The sequence below is a fragment of the Elephas maximus genome, chromosome 6 (genome assembly GCF_024166365.1).
Source record: "Elephas maximus indicus isolate mEleMax1 chromosome 6, mEleMax1 primary haplotype, whole genome shotgun sequence".
NCBI classification, from domain to species: Eukaryota; Metazoa; Chordata; class Mammalia; order Proboscidea; family Elephantidae; genus Elephas; species Elephas maximus.
This window is the reverse complement of record NC_064824.1, coordinates 135,612,664-135,637,418: the sequence shown is the minus strand read 5'-3', so window position 1 is coordinate 135,637,418 and position 24,755 is coordinate 135,612,664. Positions and strand designations below refer to the sequence as shown.

General features: G+C 43.5%; 1 protein-coding gene across 12 annotated transcripts in view; it reads left to right on the top strand.

The window, feature by feature from the left end:
- Positions 1-24,755, top strand: part of USP40 (ubiquitin specific peptidase 40) — an 85,245-nt gene that overhangs the window by 55,880 nt on the left and 4,610 nt on the right. For 8 of the 12 annotated variants that reach the window (XM_049888491.1, XM_049888487.1, XM_049888486.1 and 5 more), the window contains 10 exons: positions 3,567-3,603; positions 5,900-5,964; positions 7,886-7,960; positions 9,691-9,817; positions 10,104-10,198; positions 11,467-11,585; positions 11,944-12,009; positions 19,001-19,211; positions 19,440-19,535; positions 23,630-23,724. In XM_049888491.1, the coding sequence (XP_049744448.1) occupies positions 3,567-3,603; positions 5,900-5,964; positions 7,886-7,960; positions 9,691-9,817; positions 10,104-10,198; positions 11,467-11,585; positions 11,944-12,009; positions 19,001-19,211; positions 19,440-19,535; positions 23,630-23,724 (986 nt within the window). Of the gene's footprint in view, positions 1-3,566; positions 3,604-5,899; positions 5,965-7,885; positions 7,961-9,690; positions 9,818-10,103; positions 10,199-10,292; positions 10,436-11,466; positions 11,586-11,943; positions 12,010-19,000; positions 19,212-19,439; positions 19,536-23,336; positions 23,524-23,629; positions 23,725-24,755 lie in introns of those variants that run through there. The other 4 variants (XM_049888485.1, XM_049888488.1, XM_049888489.1 and 1 more) reach the window with 4 other exon arrangements.

Sequence of the window (24,755 nt, the reverse complement as noted above, 5' to 3'; positions counted from 1 at the left end):
ACAGCTACCTGGCCAACTGGCTGGTAGAGATCCATATTTATGCCTATTCCAAAGACAGGTGATCCAACCGAATTTGGAAATAATCAAACAATATCAGTAATATCACACAAGTAAAATTTTGCTGAAGGTCATTCAGAAGTATTTGCAGCAGTACATCGACAGGGAACTTCCAGAAATTCAAGCCAGAGTCAGAAGAGGACGCGGAAGGAGGGACGTCGTTGCTGATATCAGATGGATCCTGGCTGAAAGCAGAGAATTGCAGAAACAAAAGGTGTTTACCTGTGTTTTATTGACTATGCAAAAGTATTCGACTATGTGGATCATAACAAATTATGGGTAACATTGCAAAGGATGGGAATTCCAGAACACTTAATAGTGCTCATGAGGAACCTGTACATAGACTAAGAGGCAGTTGTTCGAACAGAACAAGGGGATATGGCATGATTTAAAGTCAGAAAATGTGTGAGTCAGCATTGTAGCCTTTCACCATGCTTATTCAATCTGCATGCTGAGCACAGAATCTGAGAAGCTAGACTATATGAAGAAGAAGGGGGCATCAGGACTGAAGGAAGACTCCTTAACAACCTGTGATATGTAGATGACACAACCTTGCTTGCCAAAAGTGAAGAGGACTTGAAGCACTTACTGATGAAGAGCAAAGACTTAACAGCCTTCAGTGTGGATTACGCCTCAACATAAAGAAAACAAAAATCCTCACAATTGGACCAGTAAGCAACATCATGATAAGTGGAGAAAAGATTAACGTTGTAAAGGATTTCCTTTTACTTGGATCTATAGTCAACACCCATGGAAACATCAGTCAAGAAATCAAATGACGCATTGCATTGGGCAAATCTGCTGCAAAAGATCTCTTAAAGTGTTAAAAAACAAAGATGTCAGTTTAAGGACTAAGGTGCACCTGTCCCAATCCACGGTGTTTGCAATAAGCTCATATGTGTGTTAACGCTGGACAATAAATAAAGAAGACCACAGAAGAGTTGATGTCTTTAAATTATGGTGTTGGCGAAGAATATTGACTGTACTGTGGCAGTGTTTGCTCTGTTGTTCATAGAGTTGCTAGGAGCCAACCAGTTCAGCAGCACCTAAACAACCATGTGGACTGCCGGAAGAATGAACAAACCTGTTTGGGAAGCAATACAACCAGAATGCTCATTAGAAGCAAGGATGGCAAGACTTCATCTCACGTACTTTGGACATGTTATCAGGAGGGACCAGTCCCTGGAGAAGGACATCATGCTTGGTAGAGGGTCAGTGAAAAAGAGGGAGACCCTCAACGAGATGGACTGACACAGTGGCTGCAACAGTGGGCTGCAGCATACTAATGGTTGTGAGTGGCACGGGACCGAGCAGTGTTTCATTCTGTTGCACACAGGTTGCTATAATTCGGAACTGACTTGATGGCACCTAACAACAACAGCAACATACATACACTGGCCTCTGCTGTTCCTCAAACAAGGTCTTTACACCAGCGCTTTCCCTTACTAGAACACAATTGAGTCGAATGCTCCATTGTTTGTTTTTCTTAAATTACGAAAGCCTTCGAGACTGCAGTTTTGAGTACAACTTTGGTCCCATCCCTGCTTTAATGCATTGTATTCTCATTGTCATCATTTTCTAAACAGTCCATAATTACATTTTAAAGTCTTTTTTAATTTTTACTTTTAATCATACAAGTAATCATGGATTTGTCCTAATTTTTAACCTTCACAGAAGTTAAAAAATCAGTCCCCTTTGCCGCCACCCTAGTCCAGCCCCTTCCCTGGAAGTCACTGTTGTTCCCAGGTCCTCCAATCTTGTCCACGTTAGCACAGTACGTATCCATCCGGATCTCAGCCACACAGCCGCCCGCACGTGGAGGCACGTGTACGTGCAGAAGGGGAGAGCTGGATTTGTTTACACGGCTTTTCTTCCATCAGAAAGCTGCCCACGCTGCAGGTGTAAACTAGACCGTGACATTTTCACTTCAAGTATTTGAAAGATCTTTTAACATCAGTGCCTGTAAATCTGCTTTATTCTTTTAATTGCTTCAAGACATTTCAGGGTTTATTTAAACATTCCCCGTTAGTGGGTATTTTGGTCGTCCACCATTGTTCTCTGTTACAACAATGCAATAGGGCTCATCCTGATTGTTGCCCCTTTGGCTTGGCTGTGTTTAGGCCCCGTGGAGTCGGCTCTAGTGTGGTATAAATTAAATTTGATTTACTCTTTTCCCAAGGTTTACTAGGAATGTTTTTCCCCGGAAGAGATCGGGCTTTTTTGTGAGCGGCCATCTAAGATACTCCACTGGTCTCACCCCTTTGGGGGCAAGGGAGAGTGAAGAAAATTAAAGACACGAGGGAAAGATTAGTCCAGAGGACTAACAGACAACTACCACGGCCTCCACCAGACTGAGTTCGGTACAACTAGATGGTGTCCGGCTACCACCACTGACTGCTCTGACAGGGATCACAATAGAGGATCTCCGATGGAGCTGGAGAAAAATGTTGAACAAAATTCTAACTCACAAAAAAAGACCACACTTATTGGCCTAACGGAGACTGAAGAAACCTTGAGAGTATGGCCCCCGGTTAGCTCAGTAATGAAGTCACTCCTGAGGTTCACCCTTCAGCCAAAGATTAGGCCCATAAAACAAAACGAGACTAAAGGGGCACACCAGCCCAGGGGGAAGACTAGAAGGCAGGAGGGGACAGGAAAGCTGGTAATAGGGAAGCCAGGGTTGAGAAGGGAGAGTATTGACATGTCATGGGGTTGTTAACCAATGTCATAAAACAACATGGGTACTAACTGCATAATGCAAAGCTAGTTTGTTCTGTAAACCTTCATCTAAATTTAAAAAAAAAAGAGGTCGGGCTTTTTAACTGTTACGTTTGTTTTATTCCGACCTTTGCTACTTTATACCCTGAGATAGCAGCTTGCACGTTGTTTCCCCGTGAGTTTAGGTGTCATCAGTTGTGTTTCATGGGTGCTCCTTGTCTAGGATCCAAAGGTTAATGCGTATGTATAAAATCAGCGTGATTAACCACATCTGGTCAAAACACAGCTAGGCCTCACAACGAGAGAGAGCCGGAAGCAGAGAAACAACACTTCGAACTAAGTCCCGGCTGCCAACTCCAGAAACTGGTTTTGTTCCCCTCCTGAACTGGCCCCACTGTCTCTTAGGAGGAGACTCTGGGTGGTGCAGATGGTTAAGCACTTGGCTACTAGCTGAAAGGTTGGAGGTTCAAATCCACCCAGAGCGCCCTCGGAAGAAAAGCCTGGCAGTCTGCTTCTGGAAGATCACAACTGTCAAAACAGTAGAATTCAGTTCTGCTTTGAAACATGTGGAGTCGCCATGAGTTAGAGTCGACTTGATAGCGACCGGTTTTTATCTCTTCAGAAGAAGCACTGACTTAATTAGTACCTCATGTTCTTAACTGTGTTTACATTTATCTATTCAAGAATTATTAAATGAAATCAGACTTAAATAGGCCCAGGGCCCAAAAGAGTTTCTCACAGTACTGCCACTCGGAAACAGAAAACTAACGTTGAACGTTTTCTTTTTATAGTGTTTACAGATAATGCTGGAGAGAGCTGGCCTGCAAGGTGAGTTACGTACCGCGGCGATATCACGCTCTCCACAGCCTTGACTTAGAATAAACTGTCTAAGCCCAGTGGGAACGTTTCAAACTTTTTTTCTCCAGGGTTGTCAGGTTACGCTTTACATTTCTGTGCGTACGTAGTGTATTCTCCGCGCTCTTGTTCGCAAGCGGAAAGAAAACTAGCGGTGGTTTAGCCCTGAGACGAGAGAGCCTAGCTGAGGACCAGCAGAGGTACAGAAGAGACAGCGAAGCCTTGCGGCCCAGGGACTGCCCGGGTCTTTCGCGGGTTTTTTTTAAATCTAATTGATTCATGATTTCAGTGCACCGTGTGGTGTGTCGTTGTGGTTAGTTGCTGTGGAGTTGGCTCTGACTCACAGTGACCTTATGTACAACAGAAGGAAATACTGACCGGGCCTGTGCCGTCCTCATGATCGTTGGTATGCTTGAGTCCATCGTTGTGGGTGTGTGTCAGCCATTTCACTGAGGGTTTCCCTCGTTTTCACTGACCCTCTGTTTTACCAAACATGATGGCCTTTTCTGGGCGTGGTATAGATTATTGTTGTTGTGTGCCATCGAGTTGATTCCTACTCATAACGACCCCATGTGACAGAGTAGAACTGCCCCGTAGGGTTTTCTAGGCTGCGATCTTTATAGGGGCAGACTACCAAGTCTTTGTACCTTGGAGCGGCTAGTGGGTTTGAACTGCCAGCCTTTCAGTTAGCAGCCAAGTACTTAACCATTGCGCCACTGCTCCTTGGTATAGACTTTAAAAAAAAAACCAAACCTCTTGCCTTCGAGTCAATTACAACTCACAGAGACCCTATAGGCCAGAGTAGAACTGCCCCATAGATTTTCTGAGGAGTGGCTGGTGGATTTGAACCGCTGACCTTTTGGTTAACAGCTGAGATCTTCACCACTGGAATGAAATATGATGAAAGAAAGAAATCCCAGATATCTTAAAGTAGCTGTCTGAGTGGATCATGTCAGTGAGTTTCACATGACATCATAGTACTTTCATTCTGGTGTTTTTCTGTGCTCCAGACCTCATTAAATCAGAAGCCTGTGGCCACCTGATCTGGAAGGGAAGTGAAGGGGTCTGGGTATGAGGCGCTTTGCAGGAGCTTTACATGCAGGGTCTCATTTATCTGGACAGCAGTCCTACCATGCAGGGGTCATCATCCGCCCCCATTCCACAGAGGAGGAGGCAGAGGCTGAGAACAGTGGTAAGAGTCTCTCTCACTCAGAAGCCAAGTTCTTGCTACCATGCTGTGATGTGAAGTAATGGTGCTCACTTTAATTATTGGTGGTTTTTAAGATACTGAGATGAAAACATTGCTAAAAACATCACAGTATTTCAAACTAGAACTAATGGCACACGAGAGTTCTACAGAGAACACAGTGGAGAGCCAAGTCTCTAGAGGATGGATACCAGATCTGTGTTTAGTCCTTTGGTGATAATTTTTCCTTTTTCTGGGGGGTGGGGGTGGGGGTGGGGGTGGGGGTGGGGGGCCTTTATAAGACATTACTAATAAAAACTGTTTTATAATAACCAGAATTTCCAACTTTTGCTCCATTTAACTCCCCTCCAAAAAAAATTCCCATTTCAGTAACGTAGCGAACATACTGAAAAACAGAAATCTGATTGAGAACTATGGCTGCTAACCAAAAGGTCAACAGTTCAAATCCACCAGGCGCTCCTTGGAAACCCTTTGAGGCAGTTCTACTCTGTCCTGTAGGGTGGCTATGAGTTGCAGTCGACCCTAAGGCAACAGGTTTGGTTTGGTTTTGGTTTCACTGAAACGCTATTCAAAATGAACTATATTTTTGTTAGATTAACTGCCTAAGCAGGTAGGACCAGTTTTGTAAACCTTAGCAGTTCTTAATTAAAGGTTCGTGTAATCTTTTAGCTAAGACAATGAAATAAAACTCAACTTTATAATGATTTTAAAAGGGACTCTATATTCATATATGTATGTTCATAAATGTGTACTAACGTGTGATGTGTGTATGTGTAAATAATAAAGTTACAAAATAAATTCGGGATAATAGCAGCCAGCGTTGTTTTTATTCTGAAGTATACAGTTCTTGGTGGAAGAAAGGGCAAAGTAATCAAACTGGGAAAACAACTTTTTTTGTCAATGTCAGTCCTGCCCTGGAAGAGATAATTTATTTAAAAGATTAATCAATGATAATTAGCAGACCAAACCCTATTTGATATTTTTTATCCAGAAAGCTCATTCCTGACAAACACTTAAAATGTATTCTGAATTCTTTTCATGCCGATTTTGATTCCTTCATAGGAGATACGTGGCATTTGCGAAAAATGGATTGGTGTTACGAAGCTGGGGAAGCTTTATTTGAAGGAGTAAGATTATTCTATATGTTTTATTCTTAAAAATCAGTTTAGGCTGTATCTTCATACAGGATACCCTCTCCACTCATGTGAATAAATTCTAGAGAAAGCTTTGATTGCTTTTTTTAAGATAGAAAAATCCACTAGTGGGTCTTTCACCTTTTTGTTACTGTAGTTTTTTTGTAGAGTTAGAGGGGAAGTCTCAGCTGGGCAGTAATGTTTCTAGCAGCTATGAGAAATCCCCTGTCAGTGAGCAAGAGTATATCCCTAGGAGTGGTCCTCTTCAGTAGGAGGCGGGGAACTTCAGGGAACAAAAGACTGGAGTTATGAAAGAATTTAAGGATACACTCTGAATTTTTAAAGCCTGAATATTTTAATCTCAGTTTCCCTCTAAGTTAATGATGGCAGAATTCATCTTAGCAACCAGTCACTTAGGCTCTGGTCCAAGCTACATTTCTCTATCTAGCCAAACTTGGGAGTAGCCTTAAAAAAAGTCTTAGAATCAGTGTTATCACAGGATGATTGGGGTCCAGTCAGCCTTCTCTTTGCTGGTCCAGATAGCATCAAGTGTCCCAGTCCAAACCTGCAGCCTTTCACCCAGAACGAAGCTTGGTGAGAAAGCGTAGATAGCTGCGGTCAACTGCCCTTGTTTCCAGTCTGTCTGCCTTGCTGTTCAGTAATAGGCAGTGGCATTGAACGTCAACAGAAGGTTGATTAAACCTGATGGTGCAGTGGTTAAGAGCTACAGCTGCTAACCAAAAGGTTGGCAGTTTGAGTCTACCAAGCGCTCCTTGGAAACTCTATGGGGCAGTTTTACTCTGTCCTAGAGGGTCACTGTGAGTCAGAATCAACTCAACGGCAGCAGGTTTGGTGTTTTTCTTTTTTTTTATTGGAGTCTTCCACTGAGACATTCTTTGCAGTCAGCAAGTCAGTATGGAGAGGCCCAGGAGTCTGACTTCCTACGGTAAAAAGTGGACTCAAAGATATCTCAGGACGTACAATTTGGATGTCAGAAGAGTATATTTATTCAGATGGTTTTAGCATCATCTCTATTAATTCCCCAGTCTGTATCAAATAGTTTATGTAAAAGCAAACTGAAAACTGGCTTTTCTTCCCAGTGGTGCTGTCTCTCCTCATCCTTTTCCTTTCATACTAAAGTACGGCTGGCCCTACTTCTCTTTCCTCCTTCGTCTGTCACCTCAGCCCTCAGAGGCCTGGCAGCTCTTCCACATCTCCCCTGCTGGACTCCTGTCTCGAGCCACCTTTGCTTCACCTAAATTGCTCCAACAGCTGGCTTCCCTGAGTCCAGGTCTTCCCACGTGATTACATCACACATGTAGCAGCCAGATTCATCTCTGAAAACCATTCCTGGAAATCTTGAGTGGCTCCTTTTTCATAGCAGTCAAAACTCCTTCATTTCTACTTCACGTCCCTTCCATCTGTGGCCCTACCCTTCCAATCCAGGTTTTCTTCCTACTGCTCTCCAGCTGGCACATCCCGCTCTAATCATCTTGTCTCCCAGCTCTTCACCAACACAAGCCATACTTCTCAACCATGGCTTCACCCTTACTCTTTTCTTTATGAGAAATTCCTTCTTTTGTCTCCCGTCTTTCCAAATCCAACCCATCTTTTTAGGCCTAACTAAAATTTCATCTTCTGTAAATCAGTCTCTCATCATTTCTTGTCTCATCCATCTCCATTCCCTCTGATCTTTGATGATACTATAATTTATATGCCACAATTTGATACATAATGATCTACTGGTTTTATAGTCCTAGCTCATTTCCCATCTCTTCAGTATCTCCTTTATTTGCTCAGTTATTTATTTTTGGAAAAGATAATAGAGACACAGGGTAAAAAAAAAAAAAAAAAATCCAGTGGTTTGTCCCTTTTGGAAGTCATAAGTGACAAAAAAGAATTTCTGTATTCCCAGGATGCAACACTGAAAGAGCTTATGCTATGTTCTGGAGATACTTTGGTTTTAATGGAAGGGACGCTTCCTCCTCCGGTAAGATTTTGCTTCTGAGCCGACGTTTTGTAAGTAACAGTTACTGTTTTCTGACTGCAGAAGGGGGGGGGTGTATTCTCATTGTGGGAAAATGGGAAAGTACAATAATAAAAAGATAGAAAACTTACCCAGATCGTACCAGCCGGACCAAACTACCATACTTTACATTCTTATATTTCTTCATATAAATCTTTTTTAAACAAAATTTAATTCAACCATATATAAAGTTTTCTTTTTTACTTTTTATATTTAACATTTTAACCTGATCATAAAATTCAGGAACAACTATATCCAAGGTACGATTTACCACCATTTAATTCACCTGTGCCCTTATTGTTGGAAATTTAGCTTGTTTCTAATTTTTTGTTCTATAAATAGTACTAAATATAAATCCTTCTTAAGATAGATTTCTAAAGATGAAATTACTAAGTCAGAAGGTACAAACTTTTTAAAGACTTGAGGCTATATATTGCCAAATTGTTTTCCCAAAAAGTTGCACGAAATTTATACTCCTGTCTGCAGTCTGTGAGAGTTCATTTCACTGTCCTTTCACAAACATTGCATAGTACTACTTTCTAAAACCAATATTTATTAGATTTTTTAAATGTGGACACCTGTAAAGTTGAATATAGAAATAGCCCCAAATTCCATCATTGAGACAAACATTTGCTCGTGATTAGAAAATTCAGACAGCACCAAAAAAAAAAAAAAAAAAAACCAAGCCCATTGCCTTCGAGTTGATTCTGACTCATAGTGACCCTATAGGACACAGCAGAACTGCCCCACAGGGTTTCCAAGGACCAGCTGGCGGATTCAAACTGCCAGTGTTCTGTTTAAGAGCCAAGCGCTTAACCACTGTGCCACCAGGGCTCCTCAAACAGCACAGGAAGCTATGAAATGAAAAGTTACTCCCACCTTTCTTCCCAGAGGGCGCTACCCACCATTAACTTGTTTTTTTTAATCTTGTTCCTTTCAAGAAAAAAAATTTTGCTTATTTGTATGCTGAATGTAAATATGTGCATGTCCTTTTTTTAGAGTTTACATTGCAGGGCCGTATTCTGTGCATTGCTTTGCACCTCTTTGGGGTTTTGTTTCATTTCATGCACCTTGGGTATCTCCCCCTGTAGGCACATACAGACCTACCTTATTTTTTTTCCCATGACTTAATAGAATTCTATGGCATTTCATACCGTGTTCTTTAAAATTAATTTTTTGAGTAGGTAATACTTATGGTAAGGACCCCTAGTGATACAATGTTTAAGTGCTCAGCTGCTAACCAAAAGGTCAGCAGTTTGAACCCACCAGTTGCTCCACGGAGAAAGATGTGGCATTCTGCTTCCATAAACCACAGGGGCAGTTCAACTCTGTCCTGTAGGATCACTGTGAGTTGAAATCGACTCAATGGCAGTTGGTTGGTTGGTTTGTTTTTTTAATACCCCTGGTACAAATTTCAAAGTGTATAAAAAGTTGTGCCACTAAAAGTACATAAGTTTCCTTCCTTTTCCAGGCAAAGAACATCTCAGTCCCGGTCATCCCCGAGTCCAATTTTTGTGCTTTTAAATTTCAGATTTTAAAAGCATTAAACGAGTATAATATACGAGCAGTTAATAAGTCTAACAGAAAAAAATAATAAAAATATCAAGAGACATTTTGTTGTTAAGACTGTGGAGAGGGGAGTGGAGGTTCACTTCCTTGTACCTCAGAGCAGTTAGAAATACCCCATTCTTCAGGGTTTCCTGAAGGTGCCCATCTGGTGGTACCAGCCTCGGGACCCTTCAGGACACCGTGGGAGTCAGCAGGGCCAGACCAACTCTGCCACCTCTCAAGATGGCGCCTGGAGAGCCGCATCCGCCCAAGGTGAGGAGAGCGGAAGTGCAGTCGCCTGTGTGTCATCAAGACAAGGAAACTGTCTGCTTCTGCCGTTGAGTAACCGAAATGCCTATTTTAAAAAATGTCAGTTTGAAAATGAGAACCTAGTCATTCCATAAGAATAAGCCATTCCATAATTACGGCAGCAGCCTATTTTTATACAGTGCTTTGTAGCCTCTGTAAAGCACTATATATGTCTTTATTTCATTATTATATTGATATATCAAGGGACTCAGATTCAGACTTCCAAGCATCGCACACTGTCTCTTTGAAGGTGTCCCCGACACTGTGCACGCAGAAGGTCCTCTCCGCTACGTGGGCGACGTGGAAATCTCAGAAGATGCTGCCTTGGTAGATCTGAAGTGTCAGGTCAGACTTCTCCCTGCATCTGTGTTAGTGGCAATATGGCTTCTTCCAGTGAGATATTAATGTTTTCTTCTATCTCCTTTTCCCTCAATTGCAGTTTGTTCTGATATGGCATTTGTTATGTGCCATGTTCAGGGCTGAGTACCCGACAGGCAGCCCGCCTACGGCTCAGACAGCTCCGGGTTTGTCCACCAGCCGCCCCGTGGCCTCATTCCCACTAGCAGGCATGCTGTGCTTCATTTGACCAGCTCCGCAGTCACCTGCGGCTTGTCTCCATTTTGATTTTGTAGGGAAACATGGTTTACGGAAGCATTTGTAAAGCCTTCACTTTACTCCTTTCTCTACATTGTTTTTGTATCATTGTGATCCACGTGCTCCGTGTTGTTAGCTCAGAGCTGTGTTTGTGATTTCCCAGGTCAGAGTATCAGCTTTTCTGTTAGGGTGCTAAACTAGATCATGTACTATGTTCTTATATATCAACGTCCTTAGAGAAGGGCTGTGTTGTCTACATGGAGAGGCTGTATTCAGTACAACACAAGGTGTTTAAGAAGCATCCCGCTCCTGTCGGACTGAGGGAACACCCCCTCTCCCTCGGAAGGGCAGTAACGTGAACATCAGCCACTGATACTCGGCCTGCCCTGTGTGCCCTCAGTGTACGAAATGACCTCCCTCCAGAAAAGCAAGTGCTGGAAGGACACTTTTTGTTTTCGCTTGTATTAGGCTGAAAGATACGAAATTCCTGTTTTTTAAGTCAAAAACAAATGAATCATATGGCTTACATCTAATTAGAACACAATGGTTTGGACCCAGCATTTGGATCCAAAGATGCATTTCAAACTCAGAATTATTTCATAAGCAGAGCAAACACTGTTCAAGAGTTGCATTGGCTGACGAAAGTGAAAACGAGGACTTTTCCTTTCATTAAAGTAGCCTCCCTCTGCTCTCATCAGGCGGACTCACACTGAAAGCCATATTAAAGTTTCTTTTTTCAAAACAATGATCAGGAAGGAGCTCTTGGCTCAGATTTAGAAGTAGAAAACACACTCTTTTCTAATCTGATTTCAGTGCAGAGGAATACGGAATGACTCAGGACTCATTCCATTTAAGAGAGAAAATCTGGATTTGTATAGATGCTGTCACTTCTCAAGACACATTTCCCCTCAATGTCATTGTGTAGTGCTGCCTTTTTTTTTTTTTTTTTTTCCCATAAAGCATTATGTTTTTAGAGTGCTTTTTAGAGTCACTGGAGAAATGTCTGTTTCTTCTTCTAGGCCCTTACCTTGCCATCTTTCTCAGAGTTTGCCGTTCCATCCCCAGCCTTCCTCCGAGCCTGGACTGTGGAAAGCAAACGCCCAGGCAGGCTCTTACGGAGCCACCAGCAGCAGCTCAAGTAAGTTTCTCACCGAGCGCACCCTTTCCCTCTCCTGCAGTGCTGCGGACTGATGGGGAAAGGGTTATTTGAGGCAGGTCCTGACAAAGTGGCACCATGATTCCATGTTTGGGAATTGGATAACTTTATCATCAATTAAATGTTGGAGCAACTTCGGTTTCCCATATCAAGTATAAACGTAGCTTAGTGTATCTTTTCCCTGTGTTCTAGAGACTGTGAATGAAATTTTTAATGATCTTATGAGATGTTCAGAAAATAATCTGTAGCTTAAGAAGAAAGCTTAAAATTCACACACAAAAAAAAACTTTTTAAAAATTAAATGATACATCCCTCAATATTTTGTTTCTTGCCTTATCAGGGAATGCAGACTGGGACGGAGAACTGAGATCTGTTTGGAGCCTCTTCAGAAAGAAGAGAACTTGGGGTAAGGCATGGTAATCCACGTGTCTCAGCACGGTGCTCGGTCTCACTAAAAACTTGACAACTGAACCTAGACTAGCCTATGTTTTTCACTACATCTAAGTAGGCTGCCAACTTAAAACAGGTAATTGTTCTAGAAATACATTTATATGTCTGATACCTCAAGCTTGGACTCATTTTCCCACACAAAAAGGTAAGCAGGAATCTTCAAATCTAATCATCACGTGCATATCGAGCCCATAATGATGTTGAAGTATAAGCAACATGCTTCTCCCCGCCGCGTGTAACTCTAGCCAGAGTCCCATGCTGACCGATCTACAGCAGCACCCCGTCGCTCTGTCCTTTCTTCTCTGTGTTTCACCCTCATAACACCTGACATGCTATCTGTCTATTCGTTGATTAGTTTGTGCTTGTCTGTCTCCTGCTACTGAAGTGTAAGCTCTGTGAGAGCATGTACTCTGTGTGTCCACTGCTGCACCCCAGGCCCTACAACAGTGCTTCATTCGTAAGTCCCTGGGTGATGCAGATGGTTTGCACCTGGCTGGTAACCATAAGGCTGGTGGTTTGAACCCACCCAGTGTACCACAGAAGAAACGGACCTGGCGATCTGCTCCTGTAAAGATTACAGTCAGGAGAACCCCATGAAACAGCACTACTCTGTAACACGTGGGATCTCCTAAGTCACAAATTAACAATAAAAACAAAATCAACAAGAGCGTTTTGCTCATAGACGTTCAGTAATTGCTGAATAAAGGAGCTCCCAGAAGTTACCTGCAGTCAAACCGTCCTGTTCTCTTTCAATATAAGAAAATCTTACAGGCCCTTTTTTATAAATATTACCAAGTATTAAGATTTCTTCTCCCTGGTGTGACAGGAATATCATTCTCACTGTCAACCTGTTTTATGAGAATAGCTCTAATAACACTCTTTCAGCCTTGTCTAACCTTCACTTAATCCCCTTGTTTTTATAAAAATGTCATCTTAGTATGAGCTATATTTCCAAGGGTAGTTTTCTAGACAGGGAATTCCTGGATTAAAAGGCATGGGTATTTTAACCCTTTTGTGCTCTGGGTACCTCTAGGGACCAAGTACTTCTTCAGCCTCTGCAGGTTTATTGGGAAGCTCCCGTACCAGTGATGGTGCATGCTGCCGCAAGGCGGGGGCCTTCACGACTGTTTGAATCCGAAGAAATAGCATATGCCACAAATTACTGTTTTTACAGGGTACTGTATGAGATGTCTGGATTTTTGGCAGGAAAACAGAAATTTTTTTAGTTTTTATTTGTTACACATAGGTCCCGATAGACCCTGGTGGGGACTCTGGGATATACTTAGTGGAACTTCATGTGTACCACTAAATATTTAAGATAGGCTTGTGGGAGGGGGCAAGGAAAAAAAATCCATACTACCTACCAAAAATTCAGACACACTCAATGATTTAGCATGCTTCCGTTAATGAAAACACGTGGTGGTGGTGGTGGTGTCAGGTGCTGTCGAGCCGGTTCTGATTCATAGTGACCCTGTGTGCACGACAGAACAAAACACTGCCCAGTCTTGGGCCACTCTTATAATTGTTGTTAATGCTTGAGCTCCTTGTTGCAGCCACTGTGTCAGTCCACCTCACTGAGGGTCTTCCTCTTTTTCACTGACCTACTTTTCCAAGCATGATGTCCTCACCACCTTTGCTTGTAAGGAGCATTCTGACTGTACTTCTTCCAAGACAGATTTGTTCATTCTTTTGGCAGTGCATAGTATATTCAGTATTCTCTGCCAACACCATAATTCAAAGTCATCAGTTCTTTTTCAGTCTTCCTTACTCATTGTCCAGCATTCACATGCATATGAGGAGATTGAAAACACCACGGATTGGGTCAGGCACACCTTAGTCTTCAAGGTGACATCTTTGCTTTTTAATACTTGAAAGAGGTCTTTTTTGTAGCAGATTTGCCTGATACAGTGCATCCTTTGATTTCTTGACTGCTGCTTCCATGGGTGTTGATTGTGGATCCAAGTAAAATAAAATCCTTGACAGCTTCAATCTTTTCTCCGTTTATCATGATGTTTCTTATTGGCCCAGTTGTGAGGATTTTTGTTTTCTTTATGTTGAGGTGTAATCCATACAGATGGCTGGAGTCTTTGATCTGAATTAGTCCTCTTCCCTTTCAGCAAGCAAGGTTGAGTCATCTGCATATCGCAGGTTGTTAATGAGTCTTCTGCAATCCTGATGCCCCGTTCTTATTCATACAGTCCAGCTTCTTGGATTATTTGCTCATTATACAGATTGAATACGTATGGTGAAAGGATACAACCCTGACGCACACCTTTCCTGACTTTAAACCACTCAATATCCCTTTCTTCTGTTCAAATGACCGCCTCTTGATCTATGTACAGGTTCCTCAAGAGCAAAATTAAGTGTTCTGGAATTCCCATTCTTTGAAGTGTTAGCCATAATTTGTTATGATCCACACAGCCGAATGCCTTTGCATAGTCAGTAAAACACAGGTAACCATCTTTCTGCAATTCTCCGCGTCCAGCCAGGGTCCACCTGACACCAGCAGTGGTACCTCTTATCCTATGTCCTCTTCTAAATCCGGCCTGAATTTCTGGCAGTTCCCTGTCGATATACAGTTCCCTGTCGATATACTGCTGCAGCCGCTTTTGAATGATCTTCAGCAAAATTTTACTTGCATGTAATATTGATATTGTTCAGTAATTTCCTCATTTGATAGTATCACCTTTCTTTGGAATAGGCATAAATATGGCTCTCTTCCAGTCAGTTGGCCAGGTAGCTGTCTTCCAAATTTCTTGGCATAGGCGAGTGAGCACTTCTAGCACTGCATCCATTTGTTGAAACATCTCAGTTGATACTCTGTCAATTCCTGGAGCCTTGTTTTTCGCCAGTGCCTTCAGTGCAGCTTGGACCTCTTCCTTCAGCACCATTGTTTCCTGATCGTATGCTGCTCTTAGTCATCTAGCACTGCTGTAGCAGAAATACCACAAGTGGATGGCTTTAACAAAGAGAAGTTTATTCTCTCACAGTCTAGTAGGCTAGAAGTCCGAATTCAGGAAACCAGCTCCAGGGGAAGGCTCTCTCTCTCTCTCTGTCGGCTCTGGGGGAAGGTCCTTGTCATCAGTCTTCCTCTGGTCAAGGAGCTTCTCAGTCTCAGGGACCCCAGATCCAAAGGACGTGCTCTGCTCCTGCCACTACTTTTTTGGTGGTATGAGGTCCCCCTTTCTCTCTGTTTCTTCTCTCTTTTATGTCTCAAAAGAGATTGGCACAAGACACAATCCAGTCTTGTAGATTACATCCTGCCTTATTAACATAACCATCAGTAATCCCATCTCATCAACATCATAGATGTAGGACTTACAGCACAGGAAAATCACATCAGATGACAAAATCACATCAGGTGGACAGTCACACAATACTGGGAATCACGACCTAGCCTAGTTGACAGGTATTCTGGGGGGACACAGTTCAGTCCATGACAGCTACCTCCTGAAATGGATGAATATCGTCCAATTACTTTTGGGGCAGTAACTCTGTGTATTCCTTCCATCTTCTCCTGATGCTTCCTTCGTTGTTTAATATTTTCCCCATAGAATCCTTCAATATTGCAACTCAAGGCTTGAATTTTTTTCTTCAGTTCTTTCATCTTGAGAAATGCAGAGCATATTTTTCTCTTTTGGTTTTCTATCTCCAGGTCTTTGCACATGTCATTATGATACTTTGGCCTCTCAAGAAGCCCTTTGAAATCTTCTGTTCAGCTTTTACTTCATCATTTCTTCCATTTGCTTTAGGTACTCAACGTTCAAGAGCAAGCTTCAGAGTCTCTTCTGCCATTCATTTTGGCCTTTTCTTTCTTTCCTATCTTTTTGACCTCTTGCTTTCTTCATGGATGATGTCCTTGATGTCATTCCACAACTCGTCTGGTCTTTGGTCATTAGTGTTCAGTGCATCAAATCTATTCTTGAGATAGTCTCTAAATTCAGGTGGGATATACTCAAGGTCCTACTTTGGCTCTCGTGGACTTGTTCTAATTTTCTTCACCTTCAGCTCAAACTTGCATATGAGCAATTGATGGTCTCTTCCACAGTCAGCCCCGGCCTTGTTCCGGCTGATGATATTGAGCTTTTCCATTGTCTCTTTACGCAGATGTAGTTGATCTGATTCCTGTGTATTCCATCTGGCGAGGCCCATATGTACAGTTGCTGTTTATGTTGAAAAAGGTATTTGCAATGAAAAAGTTGTTGGTCTGGCAAAACTCTATCATGCAATCTCCAGCATTATTTCTATCACCAAGGCCATATTTTCCATCTGCTGATCCTTTTGTTTCCAACTTTCGAATTCCAATCACCAGTAATTATCAATGCACCTTGATTGCATGTTCGATCAATTTCAGACTACAGAAGCAGATAAAATTCTTCAGTTTCTTCATCTTTGGCCTCAGTGGTTGGTATGTAAATTTGAATAATAGTCATATTGGCTGGTCTTCCTTCTAGGTGTATGGATAGTATCCTGTCACTGACAGCATTGTACTTCAGGATAAATCTTGAAATATTCTTTTTGATGATGAATGCAACACCATTCCTCTTTAAGTCGTCAGTCCTGGCATAGTAGACCATATGATTGTCTGATTCAAAATGGCCAATACCAGTCCCTTTCAGCTGACTAATGCCTAGGATATCGATGTTTATTTATTCCATTTCATTTTTGATGATTTCTAATTTTCCTAGATTCATACTTCATACATTCCACGTTCTTATTATTAATGGACATTTGCAGCTGTTTGTTCTTATTTTGAGTCATGCCATCTCAGCAAATGAAGGTCCAGAAAGCTTGACTCAGTCCACTTCATTAAGGTCAACTCTACTTTGAGGAGGCAGCTTTTCCCCAGCCGTCTGTTGAGCGCCTTCCAATCTGAGAGCCTCATCTTTCAGTGGTATATCAGACAGTGTTCCGCTGCTATACATAAGGTTTTCACTGGCTAATTCCTTTCAGAAGTAGACCGACAGGTCCTTCTTCCTAGTCTTAGTCTGGAAGCTCAGCTGAAACCTCTCCACCATGGGTGACCCTACTGGTATTTGAATACTGGTAGCATAGCTTCCAGGATCACAGTAACACACAAGACCCCACAGTACGACAAACTGACGGACATGTGGGAGAAAACGCATGGTAGCAACAAAAAATTCAAAGCAGAAAATAATTGAATCTCGAAAGCGTTAAGTCTCTTAAAATTCCTTTCCAGGTAAGTTGTATGCATTGATGTTCCTACAAGCAGTACTTACGAGTATTTACTTCGTCTCATCCTCAAACCAACATTGACTGTTTGCACCTTTTAAGTGTTTGCACAGTTGATAAAAGGAACATGGTTATCCTGTCCTCATTTGCTTCAATGCCTTGACTGCTAGTAAGTGTGGGCGTTTTTCAGGGGCATATGAGCCATTCATACTTTGTGTGTGTGAATTGTCTCATATATTTGCCTGTTTTTCTAATGAGGTCTTAGAAAAAAATCTAATGTCATTTGTGTGAGCTCTTTATGTAATAACGATATTGACCTCGTATTTGTTGTTTGCAGAGTCCTTCTGAGAATATACGGGCACTTAGCCCCTTCCCCATGCTTTTCTGTCCTTGGCCAACTTCCAAGACTCACTTGTGTCTTGATGAGGACACCAAGCCTACCTTCTTCCTCTTCACCCCAGCCTCTCTCCCCTCCTTGATAATGTTAGATCTGTGCTGATGACCTCTTTAGCCTCAGTTTTCTCAGCTCCAGGGACCTCAGCGTCATTCACTGACCCAGCACACCTTCACCCCAGCTGGCATCCTCACCCCTAGTCAGCATGTTCACAACTGTCAAGGACATGGAACTGCCAGGATTTCAGTTCCTCAAAAATCCTTTCTTTAACCACAGCCTCCCCTCCTTCCCTCTGTCCTCCCCCTTAGTCAGGCCCACTTTCCCCCGTGTTCTTTCTCCCTCCAGCTAGTCCTTTTCTTTCACTGCATCACCCTGTCTTGTGGGAAAACACCAGTGTAAAAATATAAAATATTAAAACCACTCCTTGTCTCACCATCCTAAAATATCAGTAGTTTTCATTGTCTTCTTTTCTACCTTCTAGTTCTTATCCATACATCGTTTTTTCTTAATGTCTTGTAATAATCGTTAAACGTCTAACTTGTCCTTCCACCCTCCTGAATGTTCTTCCTTCTCCTCCTCAAGGGCCTCTCATCCGTGCTCCTCTCCCGCACAGGTATCGTTTGCTCTGGCAGATGCAGCCAGCACCTCTGTTCCCCGTGTACCTCTAGTCCCGTCTCTCTTTCCATCCCAAAGCTCTCAGTTTCTCCTCCCTGCTACCCACAGCAACTCAGATTTAAAGCACCAGAAATCAAGTACATAATCATCTTCCCAAAACCAGCTCTTTCCTGCTGGCTTCCCAGGGAGTCACTGTGGCCAGAAACCCAGCCAGGTTTGACTCCCTTGTTCTCTCAATCACCACAGCACAGCTCTGCCCAGACCTGTTATCTCTGCCGTGCCCCCCTTTCCTCCCATGCCCCCACTCCCTCCTTTGAGGCCCTTGTTACTTTCCAGGGAACTGCTCCTGTGAACTCCCAACGGAGCCTTCACTTCCATTCTTCCTCAGTATTGAAGGAAATAGAAGTAGAGAATAAGAGTTTCCTATCCGGAAACCCTGGTGGTATAGTGGTTAAGCACTATGGCTGCTAACCAAAGGGTTGGCAGTTCGAATCCACCAGGCACTCCTTGGAAACCCTATGGGGCAGTTCTACTCTGTCCTATAGGGTCGCTATGAGTCGGAATTGACTCGATGGCACTGGGTTTCTGGGTTTACCAACATTCAGTATTTAGGAAAAATCTTCGGAAAATAGGAAAGTCCGAGTAGAACCTCAGCCTTTCACCCCCGCCCCCCGCAACCACCCCTGCAGTCATTGTGAGTTTTTCCTTTGGCTAGTTTAAGTCTGACGGGTTCTTCCTGTTACAGCCCCCAGGACTTGGTGCTCAGGACCCAGATGCGCCTCCCTGGCGAGAGGGCCTACTCTGTGCCTGAGGACATGGTGTGGGACACCACCAGAAGCTGCACCGCGGCCTCCCTGAGGCAGAGAGTGGCTGACTTCTACTCCCTTCCTGTGGAGAAAATCGAGATTGCCAAATACTTTCCTGAAAAATTTGAGTGGATTCCCATCTCGAGCTGGGTAAAGTTTGGGGCTTTCTCAGAGAACTTGGGCCTTCCTGGCACAGCAGACACAGGGAGGCGGTGGCACTCTCCTGGAGACACACTGGGACTTTGCTCCTGTCAGTGACAGGCTATTCAAACGAAAATCGTAGAAAAGTAAGATGTGGTGAAGTACAGTTTGTCACCGTAGTAGGGTAAGAATTTGAGGTTGAGCTTTGCTTATTGAAGACGTTTCATTTTTCAATAGAACCAGCAAATTGCCAGGAGAAAAAAGAAGAAAAAGCAAGATAATTTGCAGGCAGCACCTTATTACTTGAAAGACGGAGATACTATTGGTGTCAAGGTAAATTGTTTAACAGCAAACCTACCACTTTGACAAAACACCAGGCTCAGATGATTTTATAGAGGGTTTTTTTCCAGTTTCCAAGATATGGATAATCCCTGTTTTATACAAATTGTCTCAGATAATGGAAAAAAAGAGGGGAAGCCAGACAACTCATTTTACGAGGTTACTATAACCTCGATACTAGAACTATTAAGTAAAAGAAAAGAAAATTTTAGATCAATTTCACATATGATTATAAATGTAAAATTATACTAGCAAATCAAATCCAACATTGTGTTTTAAACAATATTACTATGTGATGACCAAGTAGACTTATCCAAGGAATGCAGAATGTCAAAAATATATTCATGTAACACACTGCACTAGATAAAGAACATCCTATAACTAACTCAACAGATCCAGAAAAAGCATAGAAAAACTTTAATACTAAAAATCCCGTGTTTATTTGTGATTTAAAAAAAGAACTTAGAGCAGTGTAGGAATGGAACGGAACATTCATACCCTAATAAGGGGGCTCCCCAAAACCCACAGCAACACAATGATAAGACGTCCAGAGCATTTCCATTAACATCAGACCCCACAGTAAGAATTCCCTTTATTACCACTTCTGCTCAGCATGTATCAGATGACGTAACCAATGTAATAGGATCCTGTCTCCCCAAAAATAAAGTAAAAATTGAAAGAAAGGTTAAAATAAATTTAAAAAGGGAAATATAAAACTTCTTATATGCAGTTTTTCTGTGAAGGAGATTCAAGGGACTCTACAGACAAACCATTAGATCTGATTGGGGAGCGCAACAAGGTTACAGGTTCAACATACAAACCACCACCAGGTACCTAGAGCTGTATGTGCATCCAACCGAAAGAGGACTGACAAGACCTTTCTGGAGAATATTACAGAAACATCCCTGAGCAGTATGACAGAACGCTCCAACAGACACAGGGCCAGACCCTGCTCTTGCCAAGTATATAAATGCAGTAGAATTCCAGTAGAAAGTCAAATAGATGAGGCTAAACAGAATAAATTCATATGGAAGAGCAAAGGGTCAGATAGGCAAAGGGCCAGATAGGCAACAGGCCAGATAGGCAAAGGGCCAGAGGGTTTGAGGTTGAGACCCCAGAAACAGCATCACACATGTACAGAAACTGGACATGTGTGACTGAGGAGACATTAAAATGGATTATTCAGTAAATGGCGCTGAGAGAATTGATTACCCATACAGAAAAAAATATGTAATCTTTACTTCATTTTTAAAAAAGGGTCCCCAAATTTATATAAGCTTCATGCCCCCAAGACCGGAATCCCCCTTGGCTCACACACGGTCAGTTGCGGCTGAAGACTTAAATGTGAAAAGCATATTTTCCAACCATTAGAAGAAATTAAATAGGAAAATATTTATGATTTTAGGCTATGAGGATTTTTCCTTAAAAAGCACAAAACATAAAAAAAGATAGATAACTTTGACTACATTAAAAGTAAAAAGTTTTGTTCATCAGAGGAAACCATAAAAAAAGTGAAGACGAGTCACAAAGAGGAAGAAGATACATGCAAAACTATAAAACCAAAAAACCAAACCCGTTGCCATCCAGTTGATGCTGATTCATAGCGACCCTAAAGCTAACAGGATTATTACCCAGAATATATAAAGCACATCTACGAATCAGCAACGCAGTAGAGAAGTGAGCAGAGGCTCTAACCCAGCAGTTCAGGAAGAGGAAAGCTGAGCGGCCTGGGGGTACTGGAAGGATGATCGGCTTCCCTCATAACCCAACCACCAAACCAAACCCATTGCCGTTGAGTCGATTCGGACTCATAGCAACCCTATAGGACAGAGTAGAATGGCCCCGTACTTTGCAAGGAGCACCTGGTGGATTCAAACTGCAGACCTTTTGGTTAGCAGCCACAGCTTTTAACCACTACGCCACCAGGGTTTCCCCCCTCGTGACCAGGGAGCTGCAGCTAAAACAATGTGCTCCCATTTTCTGGGGCAACACCAGAACTCCCCCGCGCTGCCAGTAGGAGTGTAAGTCAGCATGGCCACTCTGGAGGGCAGCTCTGCAGTGCGTACTAACACCAAAGTTGCCCGTACAGTACCCAGTACCCAGTGTACAGTAAAAAAATAAATAAATAATAATTCCACTCCTACACGGGTACCTTAGAAACACTCGCCCGTGTCACCTGAGACATGCAGAGCTGCCCACTGAGGAGGCACTGTTTATGATAGCATCAGCCGGAAGGGACTCTGGTGACCCTCAGAAAGGCAGTAGACAAGACAGGGGAAGGGGGGTGCTGATACAGCGGGGTAAACCAGAGCTGCGTGTGTCAGCGTGACTTCCCGTCAGACCCTTAACGTTGGGGAAAAGCCAAGTCACTGCCTGATACACAGAAACAGGTGGGATCCACAGAGCACGTGCACTCGTATCAAGTGTAAGACTTTAAAATGCTAAGCCTTACGGAGGGTGACGTTCCTGTGTTATTAAAATAGAATAAAAACGACGGTGAGAACAGTGACACTGAAGTCCGCGCAGTGGTTACCTCCACGGAGGGGCGGGGCATCAACAGAATCTACAGAATTTTTCCTTTGAGAATAAAAGCAAAGCAAATGTGATAAAAGATCAGTGCTATCAGTACTGCCATTTACTGAGCATTTTACCGTTTGCCAAGCACTACGTGCTGAGCACTGTGTCTGCGCGTCATCCCGTGAAGCAGGGGCCACTTTTAGACGAGGCATAGGGAGGTTAAGTAACCTGTTCGGGGCGCGCAGCCGCTGTGCCTTCGGGCTCATGCCCACACACACTCTTAACCACCGGGCCAGACGGCCTGGAGGTGGGTCATACTATCCTCCGTATTGTCTGTATTTTTTACTGCTTCACCATTTTTAAAAAGTATATCATGTATGACTTATTGGAATTATGTTTATCATGTACGACTTATTGGAATAGAGAATATAATATTTGTTACAACATTTTTGTTAACCTAGAGTGGAGAATCATTTTTTCAGTCAGAATTGACTCAATGGCAGTGGGTTTGGTTTTTGGTTTAGAGTGGAAATGGAACCATCCTGCAGTTCTTCAGTCGGTATCTGTGTCACTGAAAGGTTACAATACGTGTAACCAGAGCTCACTCTCCCAGTTCTGTAAGGAAGTGGCCAGGGCCGGAGGACTCCGTGGTGTGGAATCTGGCTAGCCGTCAGAGTTGTCTTTGTTTAACATACACTTGCCTTCCTAGTCTGTTTTCTTAGGGTGAACATTCAGATGAGTTGACACTCCCTGGGAGGTGCCTATGGGGAGGTGAGGGGAGAGACTAAGGCTTAGGAAGGAAGGAATAGACTTGGTCACTCAGTAATACTTGTTCTGCACTCTGAACTTGCAAAGCACCGTGCGAAAAGCCCGAGGGAAATCCCATGTAAGCAAAAGACACAAGGCCTGGGCCTCTCAGAAGCTGGCAGTTAGCTGGAGCAGTGCACTCTTGGGACAGGCAGTTGAGCTCCATCCATCGCAGTGGTTAGAGACCCACATGATGTGGGAGGGTGTCTGTGCTTACTCTCTGGAGTCTTGTCTGAGCCCTTTTGGTTGGTTCACTCTCGGTGTGAGCACTTCTAGCTGAAGGCAGAAGTCAGCTGGCTGAAGAGTCTTTCCCTGACAAGCCCTTCCTGCCCTGGGCTGGGCTGCGTTTGTTTTCATCCGCACTATAATGGCTTTTGATTGCTTGCTTGCTTTAGTCAGTTGTTAATCTGGTTTATGTAAATTTGAAAACCCCTTTGTCAATTTAGATAATTTTTTAAACACATCTCTTAGATGCAGGCTAAACAGAGGAGCCCTGGTGGCTCACTCTGGCTAAACACTCCGCTGTTGACCAGAAGGTTGGTGTTTGGAACCCACCAGCCGCCGCACGGGAGAAAGACGTGGCAGTCGGTCTACTGCTGCAGGAAATACAGCCTTGGAAACCCCGTGGGGCAGTTCCACTCTGTCCTGTAGGGTTGCTGTGAGTTAGAATCAACTCTTAATGGCAGTGGGTTTGGTGGGTTTTGGTGGGGTAGACTAAAAAAAGATGTCTGAAAACATTGTTCATTAATTCGTTTGGAACATAGAACCTGCTGGTTGAAGATGATGATGACTTCAGTACAATCAGAGATGACGTTGGAAAAGAAAAACAGAGACAGCTCGCTCTGGGAAAAAAGAAAAGGTAACACACAGGATTCTCACGCACAGGCAACTGACAGGTTGCATTTGGAACCTCTAGGGGGCGCGCTGCCCTCCTCTTGCTCTTGCTGGAATCCGGCTGAGAAGGCGAGGAGCTCTTGTCCTGTGGAGCTGCTGGCTGCTGGAAGCGCAGTGCTGCGGGGACCTCTGCTGAGGCCTTCAGAGTGCCTTCCGGTAGGGCTTTCGGTGGGACATGCAGGGGAAAGGTGGACAACCACACTAATTAAGAGGACTGTGGACACCCTGGTGGTACAGTGGTTAAGACTTGGGCTGCAGTTCGAATCCACCAGCAGCTCCTTGGAAACCCTATGGGGCAGTTCTACTCTGTCCCACAGGGTCGCTCTGAGTCAGAATCGACTCGACAGCAGCGGGTTTGGGTTCGGGTTTTCCATACCTGTGCTCTGCTCTGGCTCTCTTCCACTTCCTCAGGAACCTCGACCCCTCAGGCAGCCGCACCTGCTCCCTCTACTCAGCCTCTCCCCGTTTTCTGGAAATAATAGAAATGTTGACCCACATTAGAATATACGTAAATTGTGGAGTCTTCCCGTAATAGAATACACTGTGCACAAGGATGAAAAAGAGGGAGCTGCCCCTATACATAGCACAGGGGCATCACACCACAGTGCGTGCGGCATGGTGACTCCATTCATGGGGATGGCAGTGGCAGGGAGACGAGCCCACCTTGAGGGAAGTCAGGGCAACGGGCTGCTGCTGCGGGTGGGTCACGCTCACACCTTGGTCCAGGTGGGAGTACACAGGGTGAACACTTGTGAAAGGTCGCGGGATCATACTTTTAAGATTTGTACACTCTGTGAATGTTATACTTCAATTTAACAAGAGAAGGAAAAAATCTGTTCTGTGACATGTACCTGGCACTTGGGGAAAGATCTGGAGTGTGGATGCACTGTGTGGCGGGGCAGGGGGACCCAGCGTCCTCGTACTGGGTTGGGGGAGGGTAAATGGGGATCTCTGTTGGGGCTTTTCAGAAATAATGGTCAGATTCGCAAACACACG